The 24,023-nt window shown below is 57.3% G+C and overlaps 1 protein-coding gene across 1 annotated transcript in view; it reads left to right on the plus strand.

Annotated features, from left to right (window-relative positions):
- PTPRU (protein tyrosine phosphatase receptor type U) overlaps positions 1-24,023 on the plus strand; it is a 76,503-nt gene that overhangs the window by 12,103 nt on the left and 40,377 nt on the right. Inside the window, exons 2-8 of the mRNA XM_075173876.1 lie at positions 6,134-6,262; positions 14,544-14,815; positions 14,936-15,017; positions 15,702-15,817; positions 16,003-16,177; positions 16,822-17,115; positions 20,692-21,000. Coding sequence (XP_075029977.1) covers positions 6,134-6,262; positions 14,544-14,815; positions 14,936-15,017; positions 15,702-15,817; positions 16,003-16,177; positions 16,822-17,115; positions 20,692-21,000 — 1,377 coding nt within the window. The remainder of the gene's footprint in view (positions 1-6,133; positions 6,263-14,543; positions 14,816-14,935; positions 15,018-15,701; positions 15,818-16,002; positions 16,178-16,821; positions 17,116-20,691; positions 21,001-24,023) is intronic.

The raw sequence follows: 24,023 nt of genomic DNA on the forward strand, positions 1-24,023 counted from the left end.
AGGGAAGGGAAGCTGCATTTTGCAGCTGGATGTGCCCCAAGGAAGGACTCCGACTGGCAAGATTAATTATTCCCCCTTTGCTTTTAAATGCATCTTTGTGATAAAGTGATGCGTAGTGCACTTGGTCCTTGCCCAAGCACAAGCCGGCCCCGTGGCATTGCAAACCCTTCGGAGTTGTATTTTCCTGGTTGTATTTGCTCTCCCCAGGCTTGGGGATGCCTGTAGTGAATCCACATCTCCCAATTCCCCCCTGTCCTCGGGCCTGGGGTCCCTTGGAGGCTCAGGGGGGGCCGGTGCAGGGGCTGGGCACTCGCCGTGGGAGGTTTAACACCTCCGTGGGGACTTGCAGGTAAAAACCATAACGAGTCTAACATGCAAAAAAAAAAAAGAGATTTGTCTTCTGTAGTTGCTGGTAGATGGATATTGTTCTCCTAGTCCTGCGCTTTCCGAACACTGAGGTTATCAGGCATAAGTGACTTATTATGCAAATCCTCCGTCTTAATATCTGGCTGCTCTCTCCCTGGAATTGCATTGGCTAAACCCCATGCGTTATTGGAGCTGCTAATGTTTACACATTAGCTTCTTTGGCTAATATACAAGGCTTCAAGTTGCAAATTGATGTTTCTTACAGCTGAGCAAATTATTTTTCTATTAAATGCAATATTTAAAATGATTTGGAGAAGCAAAACAAACTACTGGTGAGAATTTTAATGGAGCTGCTTTCCATATTCTTCTAATCAGCTTTTATTGGGGCCAGGAAATAAGTAATATTTTTTCAAACGTTTTTATTTTGCAGAAGTGGGGAACAGAGAGGAGCAGGCATTGTAATCTCTGGTGTGTGTAATGCACAAAAACGTTTGCAGGTGCCTGTTGCGCTTGTGCCCCAGGCCCTTTGAGCGTGCAAAGTGCAGCTAAGGGGGGATTTAGCTCCCCTTTGCCTGGACAAGAAGAGGTTTTCCTAATGCCGAGCCCCCCCCGGGGTGTTTGGGCTTGGCTGGGGTTGGCCGCGGAGCTGATGGGGTGCTCTGCGGTGGGGTCTCCGTCGGTGTGAGATGCCGGGATGCTGCGGCACAGGACCTGCTCTGCATCTTGGTTTTCTCGCTGAGCTGCATTCCTCGGTGCCACATCCCCCCCCGAGCGAGTCCCAGACCCCTGCACAGCATCATCCCCCCAGGAGTCTGAGCCCCCCGCAGACAGAAATGGGGTTTCCGATCCCTTATCCATTAACAACCTCGACCGGGAGCCTGCGGTATGGTACATACGAGATCTGGCTGGATGAGAAGTATTGCTAATTTTAGCTGAATTGCAGTATGTGTTCGCTATCCCCCGTGTCTGCTGGCACCCGGAGGAAAGCAGCTCCCGGCGTTTCCTTCCCGGGGCACGTTCCCCTCGGAGCGTGCCAAGGAAATCGCCTTTAAATAGCAGCTGGGATCTGGGCAGTGGGAGGCTGGCTCGGCTCCGCGGGGGTGCCGGGGAAGGGATGGCATCTCGCTGGCATCCGCTGGAGCGGGGTTGTGCATCCCAGCAAACCCCGGCTCCCTGGGCTTTCCGCCGTCCCTGGGGGGGATGATGCTGGTTGCTGCTGGTGTTGTGGGACTTTGCCAAATCACCTGCGTGCCTCAGTTTCCCCATTTGCAGCAGCGGCTTTAGCCATTTATCCTGTGTAAAGAGCTTCATCCTTTGGTGCAGTAAAAGAGCATCTTTCTCATATGGGAGAGGTCTTGGGTGATAGTCCAGGGCTGTGTGACTTCGTGTAGCCTCCAGCTCTGTCCCTGCTCCTGGGAATCGGTGAAAACTGCTGATTCGGGAGATGCTCACCCCCACTGCATCGGTGTGTGTAGGGTGATGGTGGGTCATAGCCCTGTTTTGCTGCACGGGGTGTTTGCACGTGAACGCTCGGCAGCCGGGGCGATGCATGGTGTGTCCTGCGGGTACCCGAGTCCTGATTTCCTGCTGATGGGGAGGAGCTGCTGGAAAAGGCCAGGGATGAAAAATTAATCCTGACTCCAAAAGGTCACACCTGTGTTAGCTTTCCCACTGGTGCCTGCGCCGTGTGGTATGGGGTGCTGGGGGCTTGTGCCCCTAAGATGTTGCCCCCCAGAGATGACCGTGGGGCTAATCCGGTCCTGGCTAAGCCACGACTGGAGCAAAATGGGCTTTTTCCTGTCGGTTGGCTCTGCTTCGTCCTGGACCGGGAGTCCTGGGCTCCCACACCGAATTTCATAGCTCTGGGGAGCCCCTGCTTGCTAAAGTTTGAGTATAAACCCCCTTTTTTATAAAGTCTTTCCACTTTTAGGTATATTATTCGTGTAGCATCCCCATGCGATGATGCCCCGAGGGTCTGGGCGGTGTCGTTGCCCTCCTCGGGGTACGGGAGCATGCGATCCCATCATGATCCCATCACGGATGGTGCCGGGCTGCCCTTTAGCGCAGGAGCCTTTTCAAGGCTGCTCGATAAAAGAGAAGCCCGTGGAGCATGTCCCACGGTGCAGGAGGTTAAACAGGAAAGGTTTAAGTGTGTAATTAACTTTGAAGTGAGAGGAGCATAGACTCGGCGGATGAAAGAGCGCTGGGCGGGCTGGTGGGCAGGCGGCCACGTTCCTCGGTGGCCACGGAGATGTAATTAGACGCCGTCCGTTGTACTTGGTTGTTTGGTCTTTCTTTTCCTCCCTCTTCTTTGCAAATCCGTCGTTCCTTCTCTCTATCCCCAGGGAGGGGGATGCTGGGTGGCACCGGTACCCGGGGGGTGCTGGGTGGCACCGGTACCTGTCTCCCCGGTGAATCCCTTAAACCACCTCTTCTTTTTTTTCTTTCTTTTTTAAAAAAAAAAGTCCATCTGGTGTTTAAGCCCCACGTTAGCGCTTGCCCCTCTGCTCCCTTCAGCTTGGACCCGCTGCAGTGCCAGAGCGGTGGCAGTGGTACCCAGGGTGGGGATGCTGGGTGGCCGTGGCACCCAGTGAGGATGCTGAGCAGCACCAGTACCTGTCTCCCTCAAGCCACCTCTTTTTTTTCTTATTTTTTTTTTAAATTTTGGTTTATCTGGTGTTTAACCCCCATGTTAGCACTGGCCCCTCTTCTCCCCTCTGCCTGGGCATGCTGCGGTGCTGTGGGGGCTTCACGCAGGGTGTTTAAGGGGGTACCTCTCGTCCTTGGCGTGGGTGCCTGTCGTGCGTTGGGGCAGGCTCTGGCTTTGGAGAGGTTTAGGTGACTTTGGGGTGTTCAGGCCTCCTCTTGGATGCATCACGCCCCCGGGGAGCAGACCGTCACACCCTCGGCAGTATTTTTAGCCGCTCTCGCGTTCGAATCGCACCTCCCACGCTCGCTGCCTTCATCCCACTGCCCAGAGCTGCTGTTATCCTGGCCTCGAGCCAGCGCAGGGGCTGGGAATTGGGGGCTCCTTATTTCCACCTGGTGATTTTTAGGGAGCATCTGAACCCGGAGCGGTCCTGGCTGATTCCCACAGACCACGTCCCGCTGCCATTAGCCCTTAGGATGGGTATAACCATCCCCGTTGCTGCAGACGGGTATTTCGGGTTGCAGTCCCCCTGCCCTCCTTGCAAACCTGTTGGTGAAACCTTAATTATTTGAAAGCCACTCTGGGTTTACCCACTTTGACTTGCCATGGCTGTTGGGGGACCCACAGCCACCCCCTCTGGAGCTGGACCGTTGGCATTTAATTGCTCAGATGTTAATTTTTATGCCCCTATTGATCTTGTGATGGGGAGGGAGAAGGGGCTGGAGGTCGAGCTTCTCCCCAGCCTTGCCCTTGGATGGGGAGGGGTGGTGCCAAAAGCGTCCCAAAGCTCATGGAAACCAAGGCTCTGCAAAACCCTTTTTATTTTTTCCCCCTGCGTATACAAATCATAGACAAATTTGGTGGCGAAATGGAGCGGCCGGTTGAGCCGCCTTCATTTTGCGCCGTGGATGGGGGAGCGGATGGGAGGGAAGGCTCGCGCCGGGAAAAGCCATAACAATAAACCTGTCCGAGGAGGGAGATGGATCGGCTCGGCCAGCTGTTCCTCCGCCAGCAAAATATCTACTCCACGTAATTGCATTTTAAGCTTCTGGAGCCTGGGCATCGTCTCGCAGGTGGCCGAGGATCCAGCCTTGGGGTGATGGAGCAGTGGGGAAACTGAGGCGCGGAACCAGTTGGTGCCGGTGGCTGCGCTGGGGATGGCAGTGGGATGCGGGTGGTGGGGATGCAGCCAGGAGGAGGAGGTTACGTCTCCCCCGACGTCGTTAGCGGCTGGGAATAGTTTATTGGGGGTGAAGGAATTGCTTTTCCCTGGGAAATGGGGCTGAAAGACTGTTTGTCTCTGCTCTGGTTTCTCAGATCAAAAATACCCCAACACTAAGAACAAATTTCTTCCTCCCAGAATATCCCATTTCAGCAGATCTTGGAAAGAAACACTTGGGCTTTTATTTTTTTTTTTTTAAATCACTTGGCACTTAGTTTTTGACACTTTGTTTTATTTTGAAAATTTTTTTTTTCTTTCCTTCCTGGAAAATTTTGACAGATTTGTGCTTTTTCTCCCATTAGAAAGCGCAGCCAAATTTCAGGCTCTTTAAAATCCGGCGTGTTTCATGGCAGGAGCCGAAGGAGCTGGGGATCGGGGTCTGCGGTGCGGGGGCACATCCGCACGTGGGCTGGGCAGACGCTCCATTTTGGGAAGGATTTTAAGAAAGCTGTGAGGTCTCGGTGCCTCCAGGCATATGAATAGGAAAGAATTTGCTTTCAGGTTTTTTTTTTAAAAAGAAGTTTCTTGTGGTTCTGAGAAGAAAAAAAAAAACCCAAACTTGGTGATGGAGCTGGAGTGCGTCCTTGTGCTTTAAATAATGAGTGTAAAGAGTGGGGAAAAAAGCCCCGAATCTGTTCTTTCATGTGAAAGAGTTGGAAATCATAAACTTTGGGACATCTCACGGGCTTTTTTTTTTTTCCCAGTGTTTGGACTTGTGTTTGCACAAGCGACACGTCCGAGCATCCCCCAGCATGGGGAAGCGCAACCTGCGCCGGCAGCAGCGAGGCCATTAACTGGCAAATCCCTGGGTGGCGAGGGGAATTACTGATGTAATTTGGGGATAAAATAGGAAAAAAAACCAGAAGAAATAATCCCCTCGCCAGGCTCTGCTTTCATGCTGGCCCATTAGGAGATATTTGCCTTTGTTCGTTCTGCTTGCTCAGGGCTTTCTTAACGTGCCTGCCCTCGTCAGCCCAGGGGCTCGTATTAATTAGCGCTGGCGCCTTGGTCCGCCTGTAATCTGTGGGTTTAACGGAACAATGGGTCAGTATTAACGAACTGGTCCAGAGCGGCCCCCATGGGCAAAGCCAGCCCCAGAGCTCCTGGCTTGGGCTGGATGCGGGATGGGGGGGCTGGATGCGGGATGGGGGGGCTGGATGTGGGATGGGGGGGCTGGCCAGCATCTCAGCGTGCTCTCTCCACGTCACCTCAGTACACGTGGGGACAAGTGGCCTCTTGGCATTTATTCCCATTCTCCGTGCTCGGCCGAGCACCTTGCAGACCAGGGAGGTGGTGTGGGGGCTTTCGGCTTTGCCCCAAACCCCCAAAAGATAAATGAAAGGGCTCAGAAATGCCAGCCCGCCGCTGCGGGGGGGGGTTCAGTGATGCATTTTAGGGGTGTGATGGCTGTGGGCTGTTGGAGGTCCCGGCTGAGACCTGCCGCTGTCGTGTCAGGCAATGGACAGACCCCCCCAGAGCTCAAGGTCAAAACACAGGTGGGCAGGCGGAGGGCTGATGTTTTGCAGGAGCCCTCGGGGTCTTGCGAATCCTTTTGTGACTGCTGCAGCTGAGTGCCTGTTTCTTGGGAGAAACCCCCCGTTCGGTGACCGGCCCCTGGGAAGCAAAGCTGGGAGCTGCATCCCACTCCTGCGACTGAGACCTCCCTTGGAGCTGAGACCTGCCAGCTCGTTCCACTGATGGGGGAACTGAATGGGAGAAATGGGGGATTAGCAGCAGACAAGACCATGTCCTCGCTCACGGGTGCACATGGGGGGATGCCTGGGGTCCCCCCAACGTTTCGGGGGGAGCAGCACACCATCCCAGCAGGGCTTTTGGGGAGGGACCCGCCATTCTGTGGGGTCTCAGCGGGGACTGATGGATCTCTCTCTCGGCAGCCGGCTGCACCTTTGAGGAGGACGGCGACCTGAACCAGTGCGAGTACAGCCAGGGCGAGGATGATGACTTCGGGTGGGAGCTCATCCGCAGCTATATGATGCCACACCTGACGGCCGACCTGCCTCACGGTGAGTCCTGGTCCCCAGCGGGGCCACGCTCGTCCCCGGGGACCTCTGCTCCAAACCCACCCCTCGATCCTGTACCCCAGAGCCAAACCCAGCGGCTTCTCCTGGTTTAATTCCCACAGCGTTTTAGGTTTGACTTGTCCTCGGTCGCGTGGGCAGGGTGCTGTTGGCGAGGTGTGATGAGCTGTGTCGGTCCTCGGCGCGGTGGGGCGGGATGCTGCGTGGCCCTGGGGACGGTGTTGCTTGGGGACAAGGGACAAGGGACCCTGCTGCTGGCGGGAGGGAGGAGGGTTTTTAACAGCACAGCAGGGACAGGGACATCAGATGGCTCTGGGTACCAGCATCGCTGCCGTGGTGGGGTGTAACCCCATGCCACCCCAACCCACCCTGGAGCAAGGGGGTGGGGGAACCTGCAACCCATCCAGGCATGTCTTTTTGGGGTGAAAAGCCAGGATTTCCAGCTCCACTCCCTCCGCACATGATCTCTACCATGGCTGCGTCTGCTGCCCGCAGCCCAGGCACCCCCAGCCCTGGTCCCCGGGCTGGCCGGGGGCTGTGTGGGGGGCGTCCCCTCCGCCCTGGCATCTCCCCGCCCACGGCAGCGGGATGGCAGCAGCTCGGGCGGCTTTCCATGCTTCCCGCGGGTCTCGGCAGCATCTCTGGCGATGCCAGATTCCCCATCTGGCATTGAGCGCAGCATCTGCGGCTGCCGCCAGCCGGGATGCACCCGGATCCCGTCGTAAAGGGGCACCTTCGGAGCCGCTTTCCCTGCAGCCACCGCCTGCTTTTTCCTCGCTGGCATGTTGGCTCGTGCTGCTTTTGCAGGCTCACGAGAAATTCCTGTCTGTGGGAGATGTGGAAAAGGGGGGGGAAAAATGTGTTTCTGGCTCTTGCAAGTGTGGGGAAGGGCTTGTGGCTGTGAGTCGGAGGCATCTCTAAAGTCTCGGGAACTGTAAAGAAGAAAATGCAAATGGACTTTTTTCTTTTTCTTGTTTTTTAAACCAGTTTCTGTTATTTTCTGGGTCCAACCCCTCTCTGATGGCCCAGTTGGGGGAGCAGAGCCAGCCGGGCAGCCGTGGGGAGCTCCCCCTCTCCCACGAGGATGGCGTGGGCTCCGTGCCTGGGTGGCATCTGGGGGCTTTGCTTGCTCCCAGCTCCAGACCGTGTCCCGCTGTCACCCCCTTGAGTTGTCCCTGTACCCATTTGCTCTGTGAGATGCTCTGGGCTCAAGATGCTCCTTGTTTTTGGGAGCTCCTGCCTGGTCCCAGCGCTCCGGTTCCTCCTGCCCAGCCTGGAGGTCCGGTCCCATGCTGAAGATGGGCAGAAAGGGAGGAGAGCTGGTTTAGAGCTCGATAGTAAAAATGACTTTTTTTAATTAAAACACTAACTGCTTTATAGAAAACTCTTTACTGCTCCATCAATCTGCCTCCAGCTGTTTATCTCATGCCTTGTTCGTGCCAGGGCTTAATTTGGCTTTTCCCCTCCGCTAACCCTCCTCTTCCTTGACCTTCTTCTCTTCCCAGCGCCTTTTCCTTTCCTGTCCCCACTGGTATGTCCTGGGCACTGGGTGAGGGCAAAACAGCCCTCAGCTGTAGGACTGCTGACAGATCCCTGCTCTCTCTTGATGATTTTCCAAATAATCGCTTTAAACTGAACGATCCTAATTAGTGTCTGTCCTGGGGGGGGTTTTCCCAGGGCAGTGAGGAGGGAAGCAGAGCTGGGGATTGAGATGGCTCATGGTGGAGGGTCTTAAACCTGTAATTAGTGGGGTTTTTCTGCTCGATTTTCAGCTGTAATTTAAAATCTGCAGCAAACTGCCTGAGTTTAAAGCCTGGGGGCTGAAGGGGTGAGGTGGAATGGGGCTGCTCGAGGAAATAACTGTGGGTTAGCAAGAGATGGGGGCTTAAATTTATGCAAAGTTTAAGAAATAAACTCCGGAGTTGATGGGGAAGTGGATGCAGCCATCCCAGGTGGGATGCTCTGAGCAGGGTCCGGCCCCCGGGAAGAGCACCCGTGCCCGATGGTGACACCCAAAGGGGTGCTCATCCCCATAGCCGGGGGCTCCCCAAATACCAGATAGACACTGTTTGCTTGTGGTCTTGGGGCACCCAGTGGGTGCAGGGACCCTGTTTTTGTATAGTTTCACCCCGGTATGCACGGGGAGCTGTGCGTGAGGCTCCCGCAGCCTTCTCGCCCCTCCTGGTCCCCCTCGGCAGCTCGGTGGCTGAAGAGTATTTCACAGCACCGGGGCCTCTCCAGGGAGCACTTTCCAAAGGAGTCTCGTGGTCTTAGATGAAAATGAGTTTTTATTGGAGATCAGCCAGTTTCAAGGAGCGTAGGATTTGCTGGAGCGGATGCTGGCTGCTGGCCACCCGCCTCTACCTTTGCATCCCTCTTTCTTTTTCCTTTCTTGTTTGGTTTGGGTTTTCCGCCCCCCCCTCCCCTCTTCCCATCTTGACTTGTCTCCCTCTTCCACCTAAAGATGACGGATGGGTCTCTCCGGTGGATGGGTCTCTCCACCTTGCAATTGTGATTATTTTTTTTTTTTTTTCCCTCCGCAGCTTTTTATTGTTGTTTTTTAAAGGAGCAGTTGCAGGGAGCCAGGTAAGGCAGACATGAGGATGCACCATCGCTGTGTCTGCACCAAAATAACTCTCCCTGGATGCTTCGGCTGCACTTCCCTCCTGCCCTCCCCCCGGCATCGCCTCCGTGTGCCAGGCTGGTCCTGCCTTCAGGCTCTGCAATATCTGATCCAGGAGCCCTGGTGTTTCAAAGCTGGGGGGGGAAGAGGGGCAGCGTGTGCCTTGCTCTGCAGCACCCGGCATTGCTGGGCACCCGAAGCCCTTTGAGGAGCGGGGGACGGGGCGGCAGGGTGGTCCTCAAGCAGGGACGGGGCAGGGATGTGAAGTCAGGCTGATTTCTTGAGCTCCTGGGGTGAAACACAAGTTGAGGTTATTTAATGAACATCAAAATCAGAAACATCTGTATCAGAACTGGTGTGGCCAGCAGGAGCAGGGAGGTGATCGTGCCCCTGTACTGGGCACTGGTGAGGCCGCACCTCGAATCCTGTGTTCAGTTCTGGGCCCCTCACTACAAGAAGGACATGGAGGGGCTGGAGCGTGTCCAGAGGAGGGCAACGAAGCTGGTGAAGGGCCTGGAGCACAAGTCTGATGGGGAGCGGCTGAGGGAACTGGGGGTGTTCAGCCTGGAGAAGAGGAGGCTGAGGGGAGACCTCATCGCTCTACAACTCCCTGAAAGGAGGTTGTAGCGAGGTGGGGGTTGGTCTCTTCTCCCAAGGAACAGCGATAGGACGAGAGGAAATGGCCTCAAGTTGCGCCAAGGGAGGTTTAGATTGGACATTGGGAGAAATTTCTTTACTGGAAGAGTGGTCAGGCCTTGGAACAGGCTGCCCAGGGAAGTGGTGGAGTCCCCATCCCTGGAGGTATTTAAAAGACGTGTAGATGAGGCGCTTGGGGACATGGTGTAGTGGGCATGGGGGGGTTGGGTTGGCAGTTGGACTCGATGATCTTAGAGGTCTTTTCCAACCTTCATGATTCTATGAAAAAACAGGGTGTTTAGGTTAAACTCTGTATGAATTTGGATGGGACAGGTCCAGGATGGAGCACGGGGCAGAGCTGAGGTTGGGTCCCTGGGGGTGCTCCTTAGAGGACAGGGGTGCTCTGCGGAGCCCCAGGGTCTCCCTGGGAGAGGTGCAGGCCCCTCTTTTTGTAGCTGGTCGAATTCGCATGTGGAAATGCAAAGGAGATGGGTTGGGAGAAACTGCTGCGTGTCCTCCTGGGGACCCGAGCACCCGGGCTCCTCCGCTCTGCACAGCTGTACTCAAAAATACTAAAAATCACACTTGTGGGTACGTTTTATTTCCGAATGGCTTTTTTTTTTTTCCTAGATTTTCCTTCCAAACTCAGTGCCATATAGAAAAGTTTCCGTGAAACAGAGTTTCTGTTCCCTGCTTGGCTCTTCCCTCTCTCCATGCGCGGAGCTGCCGTCGTGCTCCCCACGCAGCCCCATCGCGATGCCCCAGCACGGCCGTGCCGGGGGTGACCGAGCTGTTGTCCCCACCCTGATGAGCTCCATGTCCCTCCATCCCCTCTGAGGAGTCGCTCCTTCAGCTGATAGCTCTGGCACCGCTTCCTGACAGGCTTCTGCTGCATATCCATAAAAATCTTGGAAAAATTAAGCCTGATGTTTGGCTCCCAGGGGAATTGCTCCGGTCTGTCCAAGGACCCCGTGGCGGTGGCAGATCAGCCCTTGGTGCTGGGGCTCCCCTGGGAGGTGCTCATCACCGGGGAGCGGGTACCCCATTCCCGTGCCGGCTCCGATTCTGTTGAGAAGAAAAACCAGCGCCCGAGCAGGCACCGTCGGGCTTCGTCTTCCAAAGCGATTTCCTGGGGGCAGATGCTGCAGCGCTCAGACCTGCTCCCCTGGCACCTCCGGGCTGGCAGTGCCGCCCTCTGCTGCCATCCTGCCTTCTGCTGCCTTTCAATAGCTCTCTGATTATTTTTTTTTTTTGTATTATTTTTATCTCTCGGTGGTTTTGTAGGAGGAAAAACTCGTCGAGACAGGGAGGCTGGGGAGAGCGGGTTCTTCCCTCCTCTTCTTGCTGGGCTGTTTCGGGTTTTTCCCGGAGGGATGCAGGCAGGACCCTCGGGACGGGCAGCTCCTTCCCTGCGGGCGAGCAGGGCTTCAGCCCGAAGCTGGGGAGAAAATCCTTGGGAGCAAATTGCTCTCAGATTCACGGCCAAGGTTATCGGAGGTGCTAAGTTATCCTCGAAGACCTGATTTGAATCCCAAGGAAGGGCTGATGATCCCACAAGTGGGAAAATGCGGCTGGAGACCCCGCATTGAGGACTTTGCTGGGGTGGGTACAAGGCTTTCTGTGCAGTTTAAACCGCATCGTCGACTTCTGTGTAGCAAATTGATGGTTTTCCCGTAGGGAATGTTGCTGAAAACTTGTTTCTCTTTTCATTTGTTTGATTGAAATATTATTTAGCGCTTTTTGAGTCTTTTCTTTTTCTCTACAGAGCACTTGGGCTCTTCTCTAAGAGCCCACCTGAAAACTAAATTAAATTATATTGCTGCAGCCGAGCTGGGGGGGACACAGAGGGGCTGACTTGTTATTTGCGGTGACAAAGGGGTGACAGCTCGCCTGGACCGGCATCTTGATTCAAACCGACCTTAAATTGAGGACCAGAGGAAGGATTTAACGTGCAAAGCATGGTATCAATGTGCGCCTGAATCCCGTCCTTTGGTTTGAAGTCTCAACGGGGGGGGATGCCCCAGGGCTGTTTCTGTGGCTCCTATTTCATGGCAGGTTTGGAAATGATTTTCCCCATCATAAGTTTTGGAGCAGATTTTTTTACTGTAATGCCAATGTATGGACAGGGCTCAAAACTAACCCCAGCTGTGCTGCTGAGCTGTGACAGTGCATCAACCCTCCGGCTGCCCGCAGTGGTCCTGCCTGTCCCCCCGACAACAGCTCTGGGACGCAGCAGGGCTGGGACACCCCCTCCTCTCCATCCCTATCTCCCCCTTTCCTGGCAGGAATTAAGATAAGCTTTAAAAACTGGAATTTGGCAGCTTGCATAGCTCTTGCTGCAGCTCTGCTCTTGCCCTGGCTGCAAAAGCTGCCGGATCCTGGTGGAAACTGAGCACCCAGTGGGGTGGGGGTTCAGGGGGGACCCTGGCAGCGGTGGTGGGAACAAGTGGAAGGGGTCTGGGGGACCCCTGGGTCCCTGCTTTATCACCCTGGGGGGGGCTGTGCAGCCCCCTTGCCCCCCAGGAGCACCCCCAGGATCAAGAGACCAGGGACGAGCAGGTCGGTGACCTGCAGTGGGACTGTGACCCACGGGGTGGGTGGTGGCAGCGTGTGTGCAGGCTGTCACCCCTTTTGTCACCCTTTTGTCACCAGCTGGCTGTCCCCCTGCCTCCTTGAGCTCCCTGTGCCCCAGTGCTGCTGGTGGGAGCACCCAGGCGGGGCTGTGTTGGCATTTTATTGGGGTGCGTTAAAAAAAAAAAACAACCAAAAAACCTCACTGAAAACCAAAAACATCCCTTGCAAAAAAAAAAAAAAAGACCAGGGGCTGCCGAGGGAGTTTGTAACCCCCAGCCACCTCTGGCTGCCTGCCCCAGGACCTTGTCCGTGCCAGGGGATGCTCCGGTGCAGGGTGCAGTACCCCAACACGGGGACAAGTACCTCTGCTTCTCCTGCGTTAAAACCCCCTGAATTTGAAGCTGAAGCTGGGACCAGTCGTTTATGGGGGAGGAGGATATAATTAGCACAAAAGCGAGCGGCGGGAGCCTGGTTTCTCCGATGCAGCAACGCTGGGAAGAAAATTAAGGGGGGAAGAAGAGCGCGTGGGGGAAACTCTGCCAGATGAGCGATGCACCGGTGGATTGCCACCCGTTCGTGTCCGTGGTCCCAGCTGACCTTAATGGACACTCTCCGTCTTTTAAAGTAACTTGTCAGTGGTTTAATTTTAGTCTTGGTCTCTTTATTTTGGTCCTCTGGCTTTTTGTTTTTAAAGGGAGGGGAGGAAGAAGGGGCTGCGTTCGTTAATGAGAGCCTGGAAGACTGAGCGGTTGGAGGTGGCTTTTGGAAGATGTCCCCTGGCGCGGGGCGGGTCGGCCTTCGCTCTCCACGCTGCCGTCGCCTGGGCCAAATGGAGCCGCTCTCGTTAGTGCGGAAATAATTTTGCCCGAGGGAAGGAAAAAAAAAAAAGAGACGGAATATGGACATAGTGCCTTCCCCTCTGTCTGTGAAATGCGGCTGTGTTGACTATAAGAAAATAAATTCACCCTGAGTATCTGCCCGGAGGGGCCGGGCGGCCGCGGGGATCGGCAACACGGTGAAAATTTTGCTTTTTGGTGCTTTCTTTCCCCTGTCCCAGCTCCCATCTCTGGAGGATGCACTGTAGCGCGGTACCCGGCACCGCATCTCCCCAGCTGATGCTCTGACCCCCTGGGTGTTCTGGGGTCCCCCCCCAGGCACAGCTCCCAAACGCTGGAGGGGATGGATGGGTGCCCCCCACGATCCCCCGCTGCCTTCGTTAGGGTTTTTCTTGGTGCCCGCTCGCTGGGAGCCGATGGGAGGCAAGCGCGTGAATTCCTTTAAATTAACCGGCGGTGAAAGCTATTAATAATTAAGCGCCTACTGTCAGGGAAACAATGGTAGACTCGAATAAATGGCCTGGCTTTGTTACTTACAGCTTCTGCCGTTATTAAAATGGAAAGGATATTAATAATCCCCTCGCCTTTGGTGTTGGGGAGGGTTTGGCAGGGTGGCTTCCCATCCGCCCCGTGTCCCGGCCCCATGGCTGTGCCGCATGGCTCTGGGAGCTGCTGTGAAGAGCCAGGACTCCTGAATCCCCCTCCTGCCTCTGGACCGCCTGGGATGGAGCATGCGGGGCAGGGAAGGATGTTGCCTTTGGGATCCCCTTTGGGATTCTCAGCCTGCCTGCCCCATAAGTACGGCCTCGGGGTTGCAGTGGGGCAAGCGCCAGGACTCCTGGTTTCAGTGCTGGGGATTTTAAGTGATGGGAGATGGGGTACCAGCGGCTGCCGGTGGTGCGACGGGTGGAGAGCCACATCTGGGTGGGCATCCCGGAGAGCCGCTGTGCCGGCATCCCGGAGAGCCGCTGTGCCGGCATCCCGGAGAGCCGCTGTGCCGGCATCCCGGAGAGCTGCTGTGCCGGCATCCCGGAGAGCCGCGGTGCTGCCGCTCATTAAGCTGACGAGCGCTTTTTCCCCCTCTGCGAGCGCCTGCTGAGCACAGTTTAAACTCGGCGACAACTGCGTGGTAAATGAATCGAGGCGATGGGAATGGAAATTAAACGGCTGGGGCCCGGCTGGGGAGGGCAGTATTGACGCAGCCGAAGCTGTGAGCATTGAAGGAAAGCAGCGGAGGGGCTGCGGTGGCATCGAAGCCGACGCTGACCCTGGGGTGTCCTGGGGGACCGTGGCTGTGAGCAGCTTATCCTGGAGGCAGCGGGTCTCATCCTTCCCTCCTCGTCCGGCAGCCAGGTCCCATTTTGGTGTCCTGCTGCTGCCCAAATGGGCACCTGACGCTGACTCCATCCCTGTTCCCCTGCACGTCCCTGCGGGCTGGCGTGGACCGGTACCCAGCGGGACCCGAGCATCGTTGCCAGGTCACGTGCATCTTTGCAATCTTGCATCCCCCACCTTCTCCATCTCTGCCGGCAAAGCTCAGGAGATGCAGAACAGGGGGATTACTCCACGCTCTCCCCCCTTCTCCCTCCCGCCGCAGGCTCCTACCTGATGGTGAACTCCTCGCAGCACGCCCCGGGCCAGAAAGCTCACCTGCTCTTCCAGGCGCTGAGCGAGAATGACACCCACTGCCTCCAGTTCAGCTACTTCATGTACAGCCGGGACGGCCACAGCCCCGGCACCCTCAGCGCCTACGTCCGGGTGACGGGGGGCCCGGTGGGCAGCGCTGTCTGGAACGCCTCTGGCTCCCACGGCCACCAGTGGCACCAGGCAGAGTTGGCCGTCAGCTTGTTCTGGCCCAGCGAGTACCAGGTGAGCCCCAGAGGACCCCCCCTTTGCATGGCACAGACCCCCCCCTTGCACGACCTGGACCCCTTTTGCGTGACCCGCACCCGCCCCAGCAACGGGTGACCCCTCTGTTTGGTGCCGCAGGTCCTCTTCGAGGCGGTGGTCTCCAGCGAGCGCAGGGGCTATCTTGGCTTGGATGATATTTTGCTCTTGAATTATCCATGCTGTGAGTGTCACGGGATGGGACCCGAGGGTGGGGGACCCCGAAGGGCAAGCGGGGTGGTGGGTGCTGCTGAGCCGGGCTGGGCAGCAGGGTTCGGAGCTGGTGTCCATTGGGATGGTCCTGGGGAGAGCTGATGGATGCAGCCTGGTGGCATCTGGGTGTCCTGTCGGCACCTGGGCTGGTGGAGCTCCATCTCCTGGGTACCTCTGGGGCTCCTTTTTCCATCTCCATCACGGAGTTTTTATAAAACCTCGGAGAAGTGCAGACTGGACACGTGGCCTCAGCATCCCCATCGAGGGGGGCCACCCAGGCTGGTGGGGACCTGAAATCCCAGGCTGTCCCAACACCTTGGCTCTTGGGGTTCACCCCCTATTTCTTCTAGGCTGGGGTAGGAGACCTGCCCCCCTCTATCAGCCCCATAGCCCGTATCGGGTGACAGCGCTGCGGGATGCTGGAGGGGAAGGCTGCAGCCCTCCCTGGGACACCGGCTGGTTGTACGGGGACGGGAACAAATTCCTGACTCCGAGCCGAGCTGTGAGGATGGGGATCCAGCCCCTCCGGAGCTCGGCTCCAGCCCTGGCATCCTGGGTGGGATTTTGGGCTGTGGTGGGGTTTTTGCAGCAATGCTACCGCGGGTTCCCTCGGAGCTCGGCCGCTTCGTCACCTCTCGCTTGCGTTCCTCGGCAGCGAAAGCGCCTCATTTCTCCCGCCTGGGCGACGTGGAAGTCAACGCAGGGCAGAATGCGACCTTCCAGTGCGTGGCCGCCGGCAAGGCTGCCGAGGCCGAGCGGTTCCTCATGCAGGTGAGCAACGGCGGTGGTGAAACCACCATCTCCACCGTCAACCCCGGGCATCGCTTCCGCAACGCCTCTGTGCCTCCCCTTTGGGAGAAGACGCTGCCGAGCAGACATCATTTGGGGACACGTTTGGTGGCTCTGGATGTCACGCCGTGCCTCCTGGTAACGTCTTGTCTCTCCCCGTGGGGCAGAGGCAGAGCGGCGAGGTGGTCCCCGCCGCCTCGGTGAAGCACATCAGCCACCGGCGCTTCCTGGCCACCTTCCAGCTGGACGAGGTGTCCAAGGAGGAGCAGGACCTGTACCGCTGCGTCACCCAGTCCAGCCGCGGCTCGGGCGTCTCCAACTTTGCCGAGCTCATTGTGAAAGGTGGGTGACTTGCTGTTGCCCGCCGGATTTTTGGGTCATGGATGGGCTATTTCTGCTCTGCTGTTCGCAGAGGAAGAGGAAGGTGGGATGCTCGGGGCGGTGGGATGCTTGGGGTGGTGGGATCGCAGTTTCTCACTGGGAACGAGTCGCTACACGTGGATGATTCAACATAAAACCAGGAAACTACCTTTCCCGGTGGCCTTAGATCATTTATTTTTGATTGCAATAGGTGGGAATTAATTAATTGTGGTGAAACTGTGCAGCACCACACTGGGCAGTGTATCTTACAACAGTAATTAAGGTTTGATTGGGTGAAACCCTATTGCAGCTGTTAAAGCCTCGCTAAAAGCGATGGAGGGCATATGCACGGGCTGAAGTTTAAAGACTGGATGGTGCCTTCCCATAGTTCGGTGTCAGTCCCCACGTCCTCTGGATGGGGGATCCGAGTTTGTCCCGTGCCCTGCAGTCCGAAGGTGATGGGTTGGTTTGGGAAGAGATGTTGTGAATGTCTCGACTGTAGCTAATTAAAAAAAAAAAAAAAGTAAATAGTGGTATGTGTGGTTGTGCCGGTGCTGGGCTGGGGATGCTGTGGAGCTGCTTCTGGAGGGGGATGCTCCACCTCCCCCTTCCCCGCTCTCTTCCAGAGCCCCCCACACCCATCGCGCCCCCCCAGCTGCTCCGGGCCGGCTCCACCTACCTCATCATCCAACTCAACACCAACTCCATCATCGGCGACGGCCCCATCGTGCGCAAGGAGATCGAGTACCGCATGACCTCGGGGCCCTGGTCGGAGGTCCACGCCGTCAACATGCAGACCTACAAGCTCTGGCACCTGGATCCGGACACGGAGTACGAGATCAGCGTCCTGCTCACCCGCCCCGGCGAGGGGGGCACTGGCAAACCGGGGCCACCCCTCATCAGCCGCACCAAGTGTGCAGGTGGGTCCCGCTTTGCATCCTTAGGCAAGGTCCCCTGCCACCCCGGGTGGCCTTGGGCAAGGTCCCCTGCCACCCTGAGCCCCGGGCAGGGAGCGCGGCTGGGGCTTTTGTGCAGGAAGGCACAGCAACGGGGTGCGCAGGGTTGGCAGCTGCCAGGCTGGTTTCCATCCCTGGAGCCGGGCAAACGCCGGCAGGAGATGGCTGCTCCGCCGGGGCCGCAGGCTCGGGGCCGGACCCAGCTCAGGGCATCCCCAGATCTTGGGACCTGAGGATGAGCCCCTTGGCCCTCCCTGGTGAGGTTCCCATCTCCTTCTCCAGTGCCTGGTTTTGAGCCTCTCAAAATATTTCTTCTAAAACTACATTAATCCCGTGCCACGCCGGAGGGGTGGTTGCTTTGGCTGGGGGGGTCGGCTGCCTTCCCACGCACTGCGATGACCTGGGGGTAATTCAGGGTAATTCCTGCCAAAACCCCCTTGGGGTGTCCCCAGGGAAGGTGGGAGCTGGGGTTTCTCTCTGCCAAAATGCCCCAACAGTTGCTCACGGTGCAACCGTGCTGCTGGTCTGGGGGGTGATGGGGAGAAGACTTCTCCGGCACCGTGGGGCTGCAGGGAAGACTTTTCTCAGGGGAGTCTGACCCCACGTCCCTTCGGGGGGTGACCTGGGTTGGGGGACGTCCCCGTCCCTGGCAGGGCTGGCAGTGGCGTTTCAGATGCTCCGTGGCAACCGCCTTCCTGGTGCCGGCGTTAAACTGCTGGTATTTGAGCAAAGTCGAAGGCAGTGAGGCGGCGCGACGGAGGCACGGGATTGTCACGCCGTCTTCACCCTGAGACCCGGCACCGCCGTGACGCTGGGCTGGGACCCTGCACTGAAAAAAAAAAACCCCAACCCGACAAAAGTGGAGGTCTGAGCTGGGAGCGATCCGGGAGCATCGCCTCGCAGACAGGGACCGGTGGGTGCATCCTCCTTACACGTGGCAGGAGCGGAGCAGGACACGGCCGCGTCCCCAGGGCTGCGGGGTGTCCCCGGTGGCTTTGGCCGCGGGGAGCCCACGTGCGGGGTCAGCTTCGGAGGCGTGCGGGGAGAGCGGGCGGAGGGGGAGATGCAAACCCCGACGCAGGCGTCGTGGCGAGGGGCTGGCGGCAGCTTTTCATCTCAGATTCATTTTCAGAGGTGCTGCGAGAAAGCCCGGATTTCCGTATTACCTTAAAGCCGATGACGGGCACTGTTTGACACGCTGGGCGCCCCATATTTAACATCCTACGGCTACCTTGTTCAGGCTCCCCCGGCTCTTCCCATGTGCTATAACGAAGTATTTTTCTCCCCAGCTTCCCCTGGGTCAGGGCGGGTTTGCGCATGGCAGCGCAGCCACCCTTCCCCGACCCGAACGGCGGCTGCGGTTGGATCCTCTGCATCCTCCGAGCCTCGCCAGCCCCTCTGCCCAGCGCTGCATCTCCCGCGCTTTGCAGGACCTGGCCCGGGAGGGGACCCTGGAAAAAGCGGCTGGGTAGATGCATCCTGCAGCTCCCGGGGCGAGGGGAGATTCCCAACGCAGCCGCGTCCCGCTGCCGTCATCGGCCCTGGGTGCCGTACTGCCGGCTCCCCCCTGGGGAGTGTAAATGCACTGTTCAATCTCTTTATCAACGATCTGGAGGAGGGGATCGAGTGCTCCCTCAGTCCGTTTGCAGATGACACCCAGCTGGGCGGGAGTGTTGATCTGCTGGGGGTGGGAAGGCTCTGCAGAGGGACCTGGACAGGCTGGATCGATGGGCCGAGGCCAATGTATGAGGTTCAACAAGGCCAAGTGCCGGGTCCTGCACTTGGGCCACAACAACCCCAGGCAACGCTGCAGGCTTGGGGAAGAGTGGCTGGAAAGTGCCCGGAGGAAAAGGACCTGGGGGTGCTGGTCGACAGCAGCTGAACATGAGCCGGCAGTGTGCCCAGGTGGCCAAGAAGGCCAACGGCATCCTGGCCTGTATCAGAACTGGTGTGGCCAGCAGGAGCAGGGAGGTGATGGTGCCCCTGTACTGGGCACTGGTGAGGCCGCACCTCGAATCCTGTGTTCAGTTTTGGGCCCCTCACTGCAAGAAGGACATGGAGGTGCTGGAGCGTGTCCAGAGGAGGGCAACGAAGCTGGTGAAGGGCCTGGAGCACAAGTCTGATGGGGAGCGGCTGAGGGAACTGGGGGTGTTCAGCCTGGAGAAGAGGAGGCTGAGGGGAGACCTCATCGCTCTACAACTACCTGAAGGGAGGTTGTAGCGAGGTGGGGGTTGGTCTCTTCTCCCAAGGAACAGCGATGGGACGAGAGGAAATGGCCTCAAGTTGTGCCAGGGGAAGTTTAGATTGGACATGAGGAGAAATTTCTTTACTGGAAGAGTGGTCAGGCCTTGGAACAGGCTGCCCAGGGAAGTGGTGGAGTCATCATCCCTGGAGGTATTTAAAAGCCGTGTAGATGAGGCGCTTGGGGACATGGTGTAGTGGGCATGGTGTGTTGGGTTGGCGGTTGGACTCGATGATCTTAGAGGTCTTTTCCAACCTTAATGATTCCGTGATTCTGTGAATAAAAAGGAGAGGGGAAGGTTGAAGCCTGGCACCACGCGGTGCTGCCCAGGGAGGTGTGGGGGGCTCTGGAGGCCTCAGGGAGAGGCGGCAGGAGAGGTCCCTGTGCCCTTGGCCACCCAACAGGAGCGATGCCGGTGGGCATCGGGGCTGAGGTTCAGTGTTTTTTTGGTAAAGCTGGACGTGGCAATGGGTTTAAGGCTGGGGTGCCTGCAGCGTGGGGCTGTGTGCCTACCGCTGTGCTTCCTCCCCCCCGAAAACCAGCTGGGGTTTTGCACGGTCCCGCAAGGGCATCGGAACCTGCAGGAGCATCCGCTGACGTTGCAAAAGCCTCTTGCAACCCTGAGCTGCCCGAATTGCTCCGCAGTGCAAATCCCAGGGGAATCGCCTGGGGGATCAGCTCTGGGACAGGGTGGACAAAGACCCTCCTTCCCCCTCGGTGTCCTTCCCACCAGGCGTGGGTATGGAAAGACGTTTACTGCCATTAACCCAAACCTCCTGTGTGCGTGTGCTGTTGGCAGAGGAGCTCGACTCCTCATTAAATCCAACTTCTCCTGTTCATGCCAATTAGAGGTAATTAAACTCCTTCCCGGCAACGGTGCTCCGTCTCTGTCCTTTGGAGAGCTTTACATGGGCTCGCTGAAAACACAGGAGGGCTCCCATCGCGCGGGCACGTTTATCTGATTATTGGGGGCTGCTCGCGGTGCAGATGCTCCTGGTGCCCACCGTGGCTCTGCGCTGGCCGGGGGCTGGTGCCCGGCTTCACCTCCGCAGGGGAAGATGAGCCATCGGGGGCTGCTGATCCTGCGGGGTTGGTGGCTTTGAGAGCCGGTGGTGTCCCCAGCCCTGTCTGCAGGGCAGCGACATCCCGTGCCGGGGCTGGTCCTGGGGCCAGGGTTGCTCTCCACACCCACCCTTCTTGTTCCTACGCTGTGAAAGGGCTTTTCCTGATAACGCACATAAACCCACGAGATGTTTTGCTTCATCGCTCATCTCTCCCCCTCTCTCTTCCACCCCCAGAGCCCATGCGGGCCCCCAAGGGCCTGGCTTTCTCCGAAATCCAGTCCAGGCAGCTGACGTTGCAGTGGGAGCCGCTGGGTTACAACCTGACCCGCTGTCACACCTACACCGTCTCGCTCTGCTACCGCTATTTCGTGGGCACCGGCCACAACCAAACCTTCCGGGAGTGCGTGAAGATGGAGCGTAACGCCAACCGCTACACCATCAAAAACCTCCTGCCCTACAAGAACATCCACGTCAAGCTCATCCTCTCTAACCCCGAGGGTCGCAAGGAAGGCAAGGAGGTGGTATTCCAGACGGATGAGGACGGTGAGTCTGCCCCGGGGGGTGCATCATCCCCAAAAATGTGGCTCCGTGGCTGGGGTGTGGCACGGTGCACATCTGTGGCTCTTGGCCAGGGGCATGATGGGAATATCTCCTGCGGCCATGGCGCTAACCGGGGGGTGAGAAGGCTCTTGCAGCCCCAGGGCTGTGCAAGGGGAGGCGAGAGAAAGGGGCAGTGATGGGGGCTTGGGAAGGGAAATGCTGGGAGCGGCTTTGGAGGGACGAGGGGACTGTGTGGGGACGGGGCAGCACCGGTTGCTCCGGTGGAGGAACATCCTACATTGCTGCAGAAACGCTGCCCTGGTCCTTCGAGTCGAGCGTTTTAGCCGTGCCCGGTCCAGTGAAGGGCACAACAGTTGGCTGATGCCCAGCTTCTCCCAGCACGAGTCATCCTCGCTTATCCCTTAGTGTGGAACCAAAGCCTAGCAGCAATAATAATAACAATTAAAACAATCAATGCTTTGCACTTAGGTAATATCTTTTATCTGCTTGGTCGCTGATTAATTCAGCATTGCTGCACCACTGGGAAAGCGCTGTTAACCAGAGCCTGGTGCAGCTTTGCTTGGGTTCCCCAATGCTCTTCCCCAGTTAAGTTTGCTCTCGGGCGGGTTCGGGTTGTGCAAACGAGCTCTGTGAATGAGCGTGTGTTGATAAGGGGTGTCTGGCCCCAGTTATTTGCCAACAACGTTGCTCCTGAACAGCCGAGCTCTTTCTCTTCTCCCTGTCCTGGCCGTGCCCTGGGGTTGGGTCCCTGCTGCCGGCACCGACGTCCTTGGTGGAGGCTCCAGCGTTGCTCCAGGACTCCTGGGTTTGGCATCTCTTGCTCCTGCCCAGCCCTTCCCCGAGGATGTCCTGGAGCCAAGGCCACCGGAGAGGTCTCCCAGGTCTGGCCTTACCCTGCACCGCGGTCCCCGGCTGCGGCTCTCCGTCAGCAGCGTGCTCGGGTCATTTCGGGCTCTGGAGAGCCGGTGAACCTGGCAGGAGGTACAGGGCAGAGCCGGCTCCGTGTCTCCAGTGCCACCCATCAGCGACATCCAGGGCTGGCAGCTCCCGCTAACGACCCCTTCCACTCGTCCCATCCTCTTCGCTGCCCCGGCAGCATCTCCTCCATGTGCTGTGACGACTCAGCCGCCTTCAAGGACAGCGGGGCAGCCCCCGAATGCTGCAGCTCTGACCGCTGGTCCTGCGGCTGGTGGGGCCAGGGGGTCTCATCCTGGACCGCGGAGGGCAGCAGCGGTTGGGGCTTGCGTGGGGCACAAGGAGCCGCTGCACCCTGGGGTGGGTGCTGGGTGCCGAATGTGGCTGGAGCATCCTTGACTCTTGGAGAGTCACCAGCGCTTACCGTTAAGCAAGAACGTAATTAATCTCCGAAGCACTTTTTAGCATCAAGAATCAGCAATTAAGGTGGAAGAATTGATAATTGCAAAGGATCCGGCTGGCTCCAGACCCCCTGGACGACCCCCAAGGAGAAGCCTGCCATGAAATCCCCCCGCGTGGGACTCACCTTGATTTGGGACCCACCGAGACGTGCAGCTTTTGTGTGTGCGTTGCTCATCGCTCCCGTTTCCCAGGCTGGAAAGCAAAGTCTGCAGAGCTGGAGCGGAGCCGGGAGGGTCTCCGGGTCCCGTTTTCATCTCTAAAGCCTAAATTTGGCACCTTTCTCTGTGCCTCAGCACTTTCTGTATCCCCAACCCTGACCCTGCCAGACCGGGGGCACCCAGCTTCACGTTCCTGACGCTTTATTTTCCGGCTCTAATTGCTTCAGCTGTTCGCACTGTGCTGTGACTGCTCCAGCTGTTTGCTTATTGAATATTAATACAGGAGCTCCAGATGTTTTTGTGCTATACTGTAATCACTCCAGCTGCTTTCCCCTATGCCTCAATTAACCGGGGCTTGCGGCTTCCCCCTTGGATTGAACTTGGGGCCACGTATACATTCGGTCTCGGGTGGGATCGATGGATGGATATCTGCCTATGGATATATTGCAAATATTACACGCAGGCTTGGCCCGGAGTCTCCCTGCCTGGGTGATGAGGATTCGAGCTCCCACAACTGGGTGATGAGCAGCCACCCGTGCAATTAAGCGAAGGTGGCGAAGGCTCGTTAATAATAGGACCCTTGATTGTGGTTTATTTTGGCAGGGGGCCACCTTCGGTTGCAGCATCTGCTGATGCAGCGCTGGGGCTTGTCTTGGGGTGGAGGGGGGGCCCTGGTGTGGGCTGCACCCCCGTCCCAGGCGGTAAACCCTGTTTTTGGGCTGGAAGACCCATTTCTGGGGCATTAATAACTGGCCCAAACCAAGGGCGTTGTTCACAGCATCCCCTTTGGACCCCAGGCAAAGTCCTGCTGGGTCCTGGGTGCGTGGGCAGGGCACCGAGAGAAGAGGGTGCCGGATCCATAGGTTGCCCAGCTGGTGTTTAAGTGCCCCATATAGATCCAGGGAAGGTCGGTGACCCGCGGCTGGAGATTTTGGTCTATGTCTGCACGAAATGATGAGACTCAATCCCAGGTGCCCGTGGAAATATCATCGCAGCGTGTTGGTGCTGCGGGGAGGTGCGTGCAGGGAGCCGGTTCTCTCCCTTGCAGGCAGGTTGCGTGCAGTGCCAGCCAGAATAAATATATATAAATACATAAAGAAATATATACGTGCGTATATGGATGGCAGAGGGGTATACGCACACCTGGGAGCCGTTGTGCGCCTCTGCCGGTCTCAACCTGGTGCATGCACAAGCGTGTGGTGCCCATACTTATATATATAAAAATATATAGGCTATATATATAAAAATATCTACGGAGGTACACACATTCTTGCCCTAAAGGTTTCCGTAATTCTCTGCGAATTTAATAAGTGCCTTGTGTACACGTGTAGGACACGGTGCATCTGATTAAATTAGCTTGTAAATCAAGTGGAAATTGTGTATTTGCACGGTGGGAAGCACACGGAAGGCGATCCCTCTCTCTCGGCCCCGTAATTAGATCTGAACAAAAGCTGCAAAAAAGAAAAATAG

This window comes from Calonectris borealis, chromosome 25 (genome assembly GCF_964195595.1).
Source record: "Calonectris borealis chromosome 25, bCalBor7.hap1.2, whole genome shotgun sequence".
NCBI classification, from domain to species: Eukaryota; Metazoa; Chordata; class Aves; order Procellariiformes; family Procellariidae; genus Calonectris; species Calonectris borealis.